The sequence below is a fragment of the Myotis daubentonii genome, chromosome X (genome assembly GCF_963259705.1).
Source record: "Myotis daubentonii chromosome X, mMyoDau2.1, whole genome shotgun sequence".
NCBI classification, from domain to species: domain Eukaryota; kingdom Metazoa; phylum Chordata; class Mammalia; order Chiroptera; family Vespertilionidae; genus Myotis; species Myotis daubentonii.
The window spans coordinates 11863714-11876638 of record NC_081861.1 but is presented as its reverse complement, the minus strand read 5'-3'; the positions used below and the strand labels follow the sequence as shown (position 1 = coordinate 11876638).

At 43.1% G+C, this 12925-nt stretch overlaps 1 protein-coding gene and 1 pseudogene across 1 annotated transcript; both read right to left on the bottom strand.

Moving 5' to 3' along the window:
- Window positions 1-9032: 9032 nt before the first annotated feature.
- LOC132224973 (EOLA-like protein) lies at window positions 9033-10278 on the bottom strand (annotated as a pseudogene).
- A 1912-nt stretch (window positions 10279-12190) lies between these two features.
- LOC132224776 (melanoma-associated antigen 10-like) lies at window positions 12191-12915 on the bottom strand (the record flags this gene model as incomplete). The annotated part of the gene is given in 2 exon segments (XM_059679876.1): window positions 12191-12790; window positions 12793-12915. Coding segments are annotated over 2 exon segments (723 nt in total), but the record flags the coding sequence as incomplete, so codon positions are not given.
- Window positions 12916-12925: the final 10 nt, after the last annotated feature.

Here is a 12925-nt window from a genome sequence, read left to right as displayed (position 1 = left end):
AATCACAAATGGACTCTAGTGTAAACACAAATAAAGGAGTCTAAGAAACAAAGAAATACTGCCTGCTTGAAAATCAGGACTGTGGCTTACAACACAGAGGAGAAGTGGAAAGCAGGGAACTCCAGTACTGTCCTGACTACCTGACAGGAAACTGGCGTGCCAAACAGAACAGTAGAGGAAGTGAATGATATTCACTACTGCACATTTTTATTTTTTCATCTTTTATTTAAACTGTTTTTTTCTTCTTCACTTGATTTTACCTTTTCAATTATTATATTTTATTTTTAATCAGTATTATTACTACTACAATTTTACCTTTTTTTAAAAAAAGTGTCATTTTATTTTCTCTTTATTTTATTTTATTTTATTTTATTTTATTTTGTGATTAGTGTTCTACATTCTATTTTCATTTTTTCTTTACCATCACTTTTCCTATATCTCAACTTTACCTTTATACCAATGCTCTCTTCCTCAATTTTCCCCTTTTGTTGTCCTGTTTCTTTTACACTATTCCTAATTTAGATTTTCCCTATTCCTTCCTTTTACACCCTGTTAAAAAATCATTCTACTTATATATCTAATTTCTGATGCCCTGCTCCAAGTCCATAAACAACTCTCTCTTCTCTTTCTTCACTATCCAATTTTTTTTCCTTTCTTCCCTTTTTTTGTTTTTTTGTTTGTTGTTGTTGTTATGGTTTCTTTGTTTTGTTTTGTTCTATGTTTTTTGTTTTATTTTGTTGTGTTTTGCCTTGCTTTCTCTCTGTCCTGTTATTGTTTGCTTGATTGTTGATTACATTTTTGGGGGTATTTGTGGCTTGTTTGTGAGATTGTATCTCTTTTGTTGTTATTGTTTCATTTCTGCTTCTGTTTTTCCTCTCCTCACTTGTTGTTAGTTGTTGTTTGTAGTTTGCATTCATCTCTGGGTGTTTGTTGTTTGCATTTTTTGGGGATTACTTGTTGTTCTTTCAGAGTTTTCTCCCGATATAGTCTTTCCCTCTTCTTTTTTATTTTCTGTCTTTTCTCTCTTACTTTTTTCCTTTTCTCAATATCATTTTTGCACATTTTTTTCTTTTCTTATTCCATAATCCTCTTTGCTCTGGTGGTCAACTTTATTTGGGGTTACTAGTATCATGAATACATTTGTGTTCAGTACCTTGTGCATTGGGCCTTGTTGTGTTGTATTTTGGCCTTTAAATCAATGCAGGAGAGAGAGAGCCACATAAGCAGATACCAGGAAAAGAGAGATCATGGGGAGAAAAAGCAGCAGCCCACATATGAAAGAAAAGGAGGCATCACCAGATAAGGCAGTAAACGAAATAGAGACCAGCAATATGTCAGAGAAAGAATTCAGACATATGGTCATAAGGTCGCTGAAAAGAATGGAAGACAAATTCAACAATATGTGTAAGAACCAAGATGAAATGAAGAAGAACCAAGAAGAAATGAAGAAAGACGTTGCTGCTATCAAGAACTCAAAAGAAAGCATCAACAGTAGACTAGAAGAAGCAGAGGACCTCATCATTGATCTAGAAGACAAGGTAGGAAAAAAAATACACAAGCAGAGCAGCATCTAGAAAAAAAAACTTAAAAAACAGGAGGAGACCTTAAGAGAACTTTGGAACAACATGAAACAAAACATCATCAGCATAATAGGGGTGCCAGAAGGAGAGGATACTGAGCAAAGAATAGAAAACTTGTTTGAAGAAATAATAACAGAAAACTTTCGTGATATAGGGACGAAAAAACTCACACAAATCCAAGAAGCTCACAGAGTCCCAAACAAAATGAACCCCAAAAGACCGATGCCAAGGCACATTACAATTAAATTGGCAAACAACGGCAAAGTAAGAACCTTAAAGGCAGCCAGAGAGAGACAGAAAGTTACTTACAAAGGATCCCCCATCAGTGTAGAGACTGATTTCTCAACAGAAACTCATCAGGACTAAAGGTAATGGAATGAAATATACAAAGCCATGCAAAGGAAGGGTATGTATCTAAGAATACTGTAACCAGCAAGGCTGTCAATCAAAATTGAGGGTGAAATCAGGGGCTTCAAGGACAAAAAAAGGACTAAGGGAGTTTATTACGACCAAACCAGCAATGCAAGAAATGCTAAGGGTCTGCTGCAAAAAGAAGAAATAGGAGGCGAAGATGGAACACAGGCATAAACAATGAAAATGGCAACAAACAAGTACCTATCAATAAAATTTTTAAATGTAAATGGATTAAATGCCCCAATCAAAAGATATAGGGTAGCTGAGTGGATAAGAAAACATGACCCATATGTCTGTTGTTTACAGAAAACCCACCTCAGAAGAAAAGGACTCACAGACTGATGGTGAAGGGATGGAAAAAGTTTTTCAGGTTAATGTAATTAAAAAAATGCTTGGCCAGTAATACTTAAATCTGACAAATTAGATCTCAAAGTGAAGGAAATAAGAGATAAGGAAGGCCACTTCATAATACTAAAGGGAGCAATCCAACAGGAAGAAATAACTCTGGTAATCATATATGCACCCAACACAGGAGTATCCAAATACACTAAAAAACTTTTTGAAGATATCAAGGGGGAGATTGACAGCAATACAGACATAGTAGGGGACTTTAATACACTCTATCAACATTGGACAAATCCTCTAAAAAAAATCAGCAAAGAAACATCAATCCTAAATGACTCACCAGATCAGATGGAACTATTTGACATCTTCAGAACATTTCATCCCAAAGCCACAGAATATACATTCTTCTCAAGTGCACATGGGTCATTTTAAAAAATACACCATATATTGGGTCACAGGCAAAGTATCTTCAAATTCAAGAAGATAGAAATCATATCAAGCATCTTCTCAGACCACAATGGCATAAAACTAGGAATCAACTACAATAAAAAAAAAAACAATCAAAAAATCAAACACCTGGAGGCTAAATAGCATGCTATTGAACAATGACTGGGTTACCAGAGAGATCAAAGAAGAAATAAAAAACATCATGACAACAATCAACTATGAAAATACAACAATCCAAAATCTAAGGGACACAGTGAACGCAGTCTTGAGAGAGAAGTTCATATCTCTACAATTCTACCTCAAAAAACAAGAAACAATGGTAATAAATTATCTAACCTTACAACTCAAAGAGCAAGGGAGCAAGAAGAGAAGCCCAGTGTAAGCAGAAGGAAGGAAATAATAAAGATCAGAGTGGAGATAAATGACATAGAGACCAAAAAAACAATACAAAAGATAACAAAGCCAAGAGCTGGTTCTTTGAAAGGATAAACAAGATTGATGCACCTCTAGCCAGGCTCACCAAGAAGCAAAGCTAGAAGACCCAGCTAAACAAAATCAGAAGTAAAAGATGTGAAATAAGAACTGATCTCACAGAAATACAGACGATTATGAAAAAATACTATGGACAACTCTATTCCAACAAAATCACAACCTAGATGAAATGGACATATTCCTAGAAAAATACAAGCTCCCAAAACTCAACCAAGAAGAATAAAAAAAACCTGAATAGGCCGATAACCACCAAAGAAATTGAAACAGCAATAAAAATTTTTCCAGCAAACAAAAGCCCTGATCTGCTTTATAGGGGAGTTCTACCAAGTATTCAAAGAACAACTAAAACCTATCCTCCTCAGACTATTCAAAAAAATTCAAGAGGAAGGCACACTTCCAAGCTCTTTCTGTGAAGCCAGCATTACCCTAATCCTAAAATCAGATAAAGAAACCACACAAAAAAGACTTAGAGGCCAATATCCTTGATGAGCATAGATGCTAAAATCCTCAACAAAATTCTAGAAAATCAGATTCAGCAATACATTTGAAAGATCCTACACGATGACCAAGTGGGATTTATTCCAGGGATGCAAGGATGGTTCCATATTCACAAGTCACTAAATGTGAAACATCATATAAACAAACGGAGAGACCAAAACCACATAATCATATCAATTGATGCAGAAAAAGCATTTGACAAAATCCAACACCCTTTCGTTATAAAAACTCACAGCAAAGTGGGGATAGAAGGATCATACTTCAACGTAATAAAAGCCCTATATGGCAAACCATACTCAATGGGCAAAAACTAAAATCATTTCCCCTAAGAACAGGAACAAGACAAGGATGCCCACTTTCACCACTCCTATTTGACATAGTACAAGAAGTACTAGCCGTAGCGTTCATACAAGAAGAAGAAATAAAAGGCATCCAAATTGGAAAAGAAGTAAAACTGTCTTTATTTTCAGATGATATGATACTATACATAGAAAATCCCAAAGACTCCATCAAAAAACTACTAGACCTAATAAATAAATTTCGCAATGTAGCAGGGTACAAAATTTACACTCAGAAATCTATGGTCTTTTTATAAACCAATAGTGAACTCACAGAAAGAGAAATGAAAGAAACAATCCCATTTACCATAGCACCAAAAAAATTAAGGTACTTAGGAATAAACCTAACCAAGGATGTAAGAGACCTGTACTCAGAAAACTACAGGACATTGAAGATAGAGATAGAGGAAGACATAAACAAATGGAAGAACATACTATGTTCATGGATTGGTAGGATCAACATCATTAAAATGTCCACACTACCCAAAGCAATCTATAAATTCAACGCACTTCCCATCAAAACACCAACGGCATACTTCACAGATCTAGAACGAACTCTCCAAAAATTCATCTGGAATGAAAAAAGACCCCGAATTGTCACAGCTATCCTAAGAAAGAAGAACAAAGTTGGAGGGATCACAATACCAGACGTCAAACAATATTACCAAGCCACGGTTTTCAAAACTGTCTGGTACTGGCACAAGAACAGACATATAGACCAATGGAACAGAATAGAGGACCCAGAAATTGACTCAAGCCATTATACTCCATTAATATTTGAAAAAGGAGGCAAGAGCATACAATGGAGTCAAAACAGCCTCTTTAATAAATGGTGCTGGGAAATTTGATCAGATACATCCAAAAAAGAAAATAAAACTAGATCACTAACTTACACCATACACAAAAAAAAACCTCAAAATGGCTAAAGGACTTGAATGTAAGACGGGAAACCATAAAAATCCTAAGACTCCATAGGCAGCAAAATTGCAGACATATATTGTAGCAATATCTTTACAGACACAGATCCTAGGGCAAGAGAGACTAAGGAGAAAATAAACCAATGGGACTACATGAAAATAAAAAGCTTCTGCACAGCAAAAGAAACCATCAACAAAACAACAAGAAAGTCCACTGCATGGGAGAACATATTTGCCAATGTTATCTCCGATAAGGGTTTAAACTCCAACATTTCCAGGGAGCTCATACAACTTAACAAAAGGTAGATAAACAATCCAGTCAAAAAATGGGCAAAGGACCTAAATAGACATTTTTTGAAAGAGGACATTCAGAAAGCCAAAAGACACATGAAAATATGCTCAAAGTCACTAATCATCTGAGAGATGCAAATCAAAACTACAATGAAGTATCACCTTACACCTGTCAGAATGGATATCATCAACAAATGACAAGTGCTGGAGAGGATAAGGAGAAAAAGGAACCCTTCTTCACTGCTGGTGGGAATGCACTGGTACAGCCAGTGGAAAACAGTATGGTGTTTCCTGAAAAAGTTAAAAATATAACTGCCATTTGACCCAGTAATCCCACTTCTAGGGATATATCCCAAGAAACCAGAAACACCAATCAGAGGGGATATATGCACCTCTATGTTCATAGCATCACAATTTACAATAGCTAAGATTTGGAAACAGCCTAAATGCCCACCAGCAGATGAGTGGATTAGAAAACCATGGTACATCTATACAATGGAATACTACACTGCTATAAAAAATAAGGAATTCTTACCATTTGCAGCAGCATGGATAGAACTGCAGAGCATTGTTCTAAGTGAAATAAGCCAGGCAGTGAAAGAAAGATACCACATGATCTCACTCATTTATGGATAATAAAGAACATTATAACCTGATGAATGAAAAGATAGATACAGAGGTAGAGAAGCATGGAACAGACTGTCAAATTACAGCAGGAAGGCTGGGGAGTGTGGGGGCGGGGGAGGTAAGAGATCAACTGAAGGACTTGTATGCATGCATATAAGCATAACCAATGTACAAAAGACACTGGGGAAGTGAGGGCATGTGCTGGGGGGTGGTTAAGGGGCCGAGGGAAGGTCAATGGTGGGGGAAAAAAGGAGACATAAGTACTACTATTTGTAATACATTAAACAGTTTTAAAAAAATGAAAGAAAGATCTTTTCCAATGTGAGTTTTTTCGCTGAAGGGGCTAGGAACAAATATTTGAATCTGACAGCCTGAAGACTTTTATCCATCCGCTTGATGAGTCTGATTCAGCAAAATACGCCCAGGCAACTCTCCAGTTTCCTCTCCAGGGAACAGGATGATGGTAAAGTAGAAAGTCCTCCTATGCCCCATGTTCTCTGTTACTCAAACATCTTCCTAGTAGACCCAGAAGATGATATACTGAAAGGCTTCTATTTCAGGGGATAACTCTTTTTCACATGAGACAGTATTTTTCCAAAGATGAGAAAGTATAAATTTCCATATGAAACTATAACCCCCTTAGAGATAACCTGCAGGGATGCCTAAAGATTCTGAGAGGCTAGTTAATGTCAAATAGATATATTTTCTCCCAGAATTACTGAATTAAATTTGTTTCAGGTGTACAGAAACAGCAATTTCCAGAAAGACAAGCCTTAGCTCGTCCAGAACATCAAGACAAAAGGAAACCAGATGAATCAACCCCTCCCCAGAGAAACAAGAGGCTTCCCCCTACCAGACACTCAGCAAGAATTCTGCATAAAAAAGGCATCAAAGAAGTTGAGCAAAAGGCTTAGAGGTAATCACGCAATCCTCAGGGACCCAGTGCCATCCGCTCATTCAAGTTCTCAGTTCTGTGGCCCAGGAACAATGCCATTGAGGTCCGGTGTGCAAGTGAGGCAGGTGGCCCAAGTGGGCAGGGTATATCTGAGAATGGCATGCTTGTTACCCTGGCAACTGCCTGAACAGAAGGCACAGGGTCTCTGACCTCTAGCCTCCTAAATCACACACTATATGATTTGATGAGGTATTTGTACAGCACCTGCTATTTATATGGTGATGGCTGCTCTTTCAGTCATGACCCAGCCCAAGGAACCTGATAAGTACTAGCAGGAGGGGGAGGACTCCGTATACGGCAACTGTTCACTCTGTGAGCAGTTCAAGGGCAATGCAGGCCTATAAGATCACAGGTGACAGCTGAAACCGGTTTGGCTCAGTGGATAGACCGTCGGCCTGCGGACTGAAAGGTCCTAGGTTCGATTCCGGTCAAGGGCATGTACCTTGGTTGCGGGCACATCCCCAGTAGGAGATGTGCAGGAGGCAGCTGATCAATGTTTCTCTCTCATCGATGTTTCTAGCTCTCTATCTCTCTCCCTTCTTCTCTGTAAAAAATCAATAAAATATACTTTTAAAAAAAAAAGATCACAGGTGACAGAAAACAATCACCAGTTTGTACCCACGAGAGGTAATAAAGAGAGGCAAAACTACATGGAAGAAAATAAATAGCCCAACGATAATTGTGAATCCGTGTTCTTCTGTTTCTGTGCCACACACCTCGTCAGATGAGCCTGAGGAGACTAGAAATCCTGGCCTGGACAGGCTTTTGTTCCCATTGTCCTCTTTCATTTTCACATACTCAGCCAAGAAACTGGCTAGTTAGACCTGAGGCAAGCCCAGGAAGATCTGGTCCCCTGAGCTTTGCCTACTGGACAGGAGACAGAACTGCCTGGCTCCTGACCTTGGGGGAATCACCTCATATTAGTCATGCAACTTGAAATAAGAGGGTCTTTATTCACGGGTCCCTCTATGATGCCAGTAAGTTTCTGATCAGCATCTGAGTGTCTCTAGCCCAAGTTCCAGAGCCCTTGCATAGAGGCCCACCTAGAATTCAGGCCACCCCATCTGCTAAATGGTATATAACGGAGCCAGTGTGGCTCAGAAGATGGGCCATTCCAGTCAATGCCTGGGAGAAAGCCCATCATCCTCACCGCTAACAACCATTAGTAACCCTGCTAGAAGGGACCCAAATAAATTAAAGATTGCCCACACAGAAAAACAAAAAAAAACCCTCTACCCATCACTTTTCCATCAGAGCTGTATTTCAGATCCATTCTTGGGTCACAAGGTAGCTATGTGACATGTGTAACACAAGTCCTTGTGAGCCCAGGGACACATTTACAGAAGACCAGTCACTTGCCAGGAGAGACAGCGCTTTGTTTCAAAGTCTGATGTCTTTTTTTACCGTGAATGAGGCCATGCCTGGCTGGTCACCCTCTGGCAATCATTCAGTGCCCGCTCCCAAACCTCACACAAGGACCCCTGGGTGCTACTGAAGTGTTCTCTGAGTTTGAGCAGAACAAAGAGACGGGAGTCCCAAATAATAACCATGTCTCCTAAAACATTTTTCTCTGTAAAACCCAGGAATGAGCAGGACCAAAAAGAGTGATAGCACCAAGATATTTCCTGACAGCTTTCCATTTTCCCTAAAGGTCAGAGTCCTTGACACAGTCAATGAGCCCAGAGAGGCATCTCACAAAGACAGTCCCCTACATCTGGGCACAGAAATCTGTTTACGTGAACAGCAGATGGTGGGTAGTGCTCTCCACGGTGGTTCCAATTCAGCTCTACATCTGCGATATGATGGCCTGTTGATGGTCATGATTCAGCTGGATTCTCGGTGACCTTCCTGTGGAGTCCTCCTGCCCCTAGGGCAGTGGTTCTCAACCTTCCTAATGCTGCGACCCTTTAATACAGTTCCTCATGTTGTGGTGACCCCCAATTTCATTGTTACAAATTGAACATAATTAAAGCATAGTGATTAATCACAAAAACATTATGTAATTATATATGTGTTTTCCGATGGTCTTAGGCGACCCCTGTGAAAGGGTCGTTCGACTCCCAAAGGAGTTGCGACCCACAGGTTGAGAACCGCTGCGCTAGGGGATCAGGTGCTGTGGGATGCCTACCTAGAAGATATCCCTTCCCCCTTTCCTGGGTATGGGCTCCAGTAAGCACCTGGGGTTTGAAAGTGCCCTTGGGTACTTCTGCTTCAGGTTGGTCAGTACAGCCTGCTTTTCCAGCTCCACAACCTCCTCAGGAGCACATTTTCTGGGCCCGCAAAGATTCCCCAAAGTCAAGGAGCCCTGGCCACTACGAGAGAAGCATTGAGATGTTTTTCCTTCCATAAACCAAAGGCTTCCTGTGAGAGAAAACAGTTATTCAGAGTTACATCCACTACGGGCTAAGCTGATTTCACCAAAGGGTCATGGAGTGAGCTGGGTCCCTCTGACTGAGCACTTCTGAAGTGTCAAACTCTGTTCAGGGAACCCTGGGTGAGGCCCTGGGAGAGAGGGAAATGAGGAGGAGAGAGCCTGGTCCACTACTGGGCAGTTCCCAGGCCGACTGCTGGGGGCAGCACCTACAGGTCAGAAGGGCCCCGGCTGCTGTGGGGAACCCACAGGCAATCAGACCCCAAGCTCCTCACCAGGTGCAAGAAGCTGGTGTGGGACCTCAACTACTGAGGGGTGAGGGAATGTGCCCTGGATGCCATGGGCTGTGAGGGTGGGGCAGGTGTGTGAAGTTAGACAGCCTGAGTCTGGAGGCCACCTGACCCTCTCTTTGTGTTGTGCAGCCTCCCCTGGTCTGTCATGCACACACACATATGCGTGTATACACATAAACACAAATGCGTGCACACAGGCAACACCACATGCAGACTTGGACCTGTCTCAGATCAGCAATGGGAACTGAGGCCCAGTGTGGACAGAAGGGTTCACCCAGGTCATAGGAACTCGGACCAAGGAACTCCAGCCTGGGCCCCTTGCTGCCCCTTTGAAGGTGTGCTGCTTACACAAACTACAGCCCCATCTCCACAGTTTCAAAACAAAACAAGCCCCAAACTCCTGAGCAAGGTCCTGGGGGTCCTCTTGGAGGGGTGTGAGCAGCTCTCAGGGTGTCAGGCCTTGCCAGCGCTCACTCCTCTCCCAGACTTCTCCCCTCCAGAGCAGAGCCTGAATCTGCGTGGGGTTCCACCCCAGCCTCTCCAGCAGCAGCTCCAGCCAGGGGGCTCTTCCCAGTCCCTGTGAGCAATGTGGAAGGCTATGGTGCAGTTCCTGTGGCGGCTCAGTAGGGTCGCCAACGAGTCTCCAGAGTCATGACCCCATTTAAGACCAAGCCTGCATAAGGCTGCCAGGAGAGGCAGGAGAGCTCCATCTCCCCGGAGATCCCTGGGCCTCACGTGGCCTGTGGAAACCCAAAAGTGTGAATGTCAATCAGCATCATGCATCAGCCCTCTGTGTTCATGGTCTGTGGGCTGACCTCTCCCCCCAACGTCCCCTGGGGCCCTGGAACCCCACTGACAGGGATGGTGGGAGAGCAGAGAGTGTTGGCTCCTTCTTCCTATACCCACTCACTCAGCTGCCAGGCCCCATGGAAAGGGCTGGTGATGCAGATGCCTCGTACATCAGATGAAGTCTTTGGGGATCTCAAGGAAGAAGGTGGCGACAAGTAAGGAGAGGCATTCAGGACAGAGTGTGGTCAGTTCCACAAAGGAGGTCACTGAGGCCAAGGGAGCACAGAGGAGGGAGAAAGGGCATTTTGGCTTTACACTGGGTGAGTGAGTTCTAGTCCTCTCCCAGCGCAGACCCTCCTGAGCTTTGCTTCTTTTCCTCACCCTCACCCCCCCCCCCACTGTCTGCTGCCTCCTCTTTTCACCCCATGGCGCTACAGTCCCAAGGCACCCCAGACCCTCTTCGAAGGCTCCTGATTGTAAATCCTTGGGATCCAACCTCAGCTGGACCCTGGGACACCGTGTGAGCTCAGATCATCCTGCCAGGTGTCGCCCTCGGACCCCTTGGGAGCCACCCTCCTCTATATCCTGGCTGCACCACTGCTATCTGCTGTCAGTAGACACTCCTGGCCCCCACCTGAGTCTACAGAAGGAATAACAGGAGCAGGAAGAATTGGCACCAGTACCCACACACCAATCCCCTTACAGACCGTGGGATGGGCATGACCCAAGAATCCTAGAATTCAATCCTCTAATAACGGGGGTAGGGGCAGTGCCACTGTCACCCAGTCTACAGTGGAGAAGGTGGCACAGAAGGATGACTAGATGGCCCACGATCATGGGAGCCCTGACTGCATCACCCACTGTCCTTGCCTTTTACCTGGGGAAGGGGGACCTAGTACCTGGCGGAGCTCAGATTCCACGGGGCTGAGTACCTGGCCCGGAACAGGACAGTCACAACCGTTGGCTATACATCATCATCATTGGGCCTGAGCTTCAGTTCCACACTACACATGAGCAACCTCCCCCTCTGGTTGACTCTCCCCTCCTGTCTAAAAGGACGTAAACATCACTTCATCTATTATGTCATCCTGTTTAAGAAATCATACCCACTCTCAAAGACAAAGACCCGGGGACAAAAGCTGCCTTCTGTTCACTCCCTTCCCAACCCAGTGTCCTGCCAGTCCCTCCACCCAGCTCCTCTCCTTTGTATCCCCTCCCTCTCTCTGGCTGGGGTGCCTTTCCCTGTGAGGACAGAGGCTCAATGAATGTTTAGGGTGTACATGAACCAGTGAGAAGGGTATTTTTTTACTGTTTATGTTTCTACATTCTTGAATAAGCTACGAAAATCTAGCTCTGTGTGTGTGTGTGTGTGTGAGAGAGAGAGAGAGAGAGAGAGAGAGAGAGAGAGAGAGAGAGAGAGATACAAGAATTCAAAAATTAACTATTTTATTTCTGTTTTACAGCTAAGTTCTTTCACATTGAAAAATACGATTCCAATTCCATATTATCTTGTTACAGAGTACCAATAAAATGACAGATTCCTAATTAGTTTTACAAAATAGCAAAGCGCTTTCTCTTTAGTTAAATAACAATAAACCTGTGTGACCTGTGTCATTTGTAAACTTGGGTTCTGAAGCTAATAAACATTCTACTTAAAGTAACATTTTAAAATACCAAAAATAAAAGAAGATACATTTCTAAGTCACCCCAATGGAACAGAGACACAAAGATGCCATTCACTATGATTCCCTCATCCCCAGTCAGGCCCTGCACTAAGTGCTTAGATCACGACTGCCCCCCTAAAACACAAAGTAAAGAAATCTGCCCTGGATTTCAGTCAAGGCAGAAGAAGCCACTGGGCATGGCAGAAGAGCTTGCACTGGCCATGGCAGTAGTATCATCTGTGGTCCTAACTCTGTCCTGGGCTCTCTGTTCCTCCTCTCTCAAAGCCTCCTGATAGAAGTGTGTGAAGGATCTGGGGTCACTCCCACTGACCTGGGCCAAAAACTCCAGGACTTTCAACTTGGTGGTCTCAGCGTGGGCCCTGGGACCCCACAGGAACTCGTACCGTGCAGGATCGCTGTTGGGCACCTGCCGGTACTCCAGGTACTGTTCCTGCACCCAAACTCTAGTGAGGAGCTCCCTGGGCTCCCCATAGATGCTATGCTCCATCCCCGCATGCACCCCCATGGCATTCAGTGCTTCCCATATCCTCTCTTCGGGGACACAATCATCCTCCGAGAAGAGTATACTAAGGATGAGTATCAGCAGGCCCGTCTTGGGCATACTGTGCTCATCGCTCACCATCCCATCATAGGAGAGGCCCAGGTTGGTGACTAGGACATAGGTGTGGCTGGTGGGGTCCACTTCCTTCACATTAATGCCATAAACCAGCTGCATGCACTCAGAGGCCTCCCTAAAGATTACAGCAAAGTGGTGTCCTGGTGCTCTCTGATGATGCTACTCAGCATTTCTGCCCTTGTGGTCTGCTCCTTTGTGCGATACTTCAGGAGCAGGAACCCCACCAGATCAGCTACCTTATCATTAATCACACATCTGGGCAAGGAC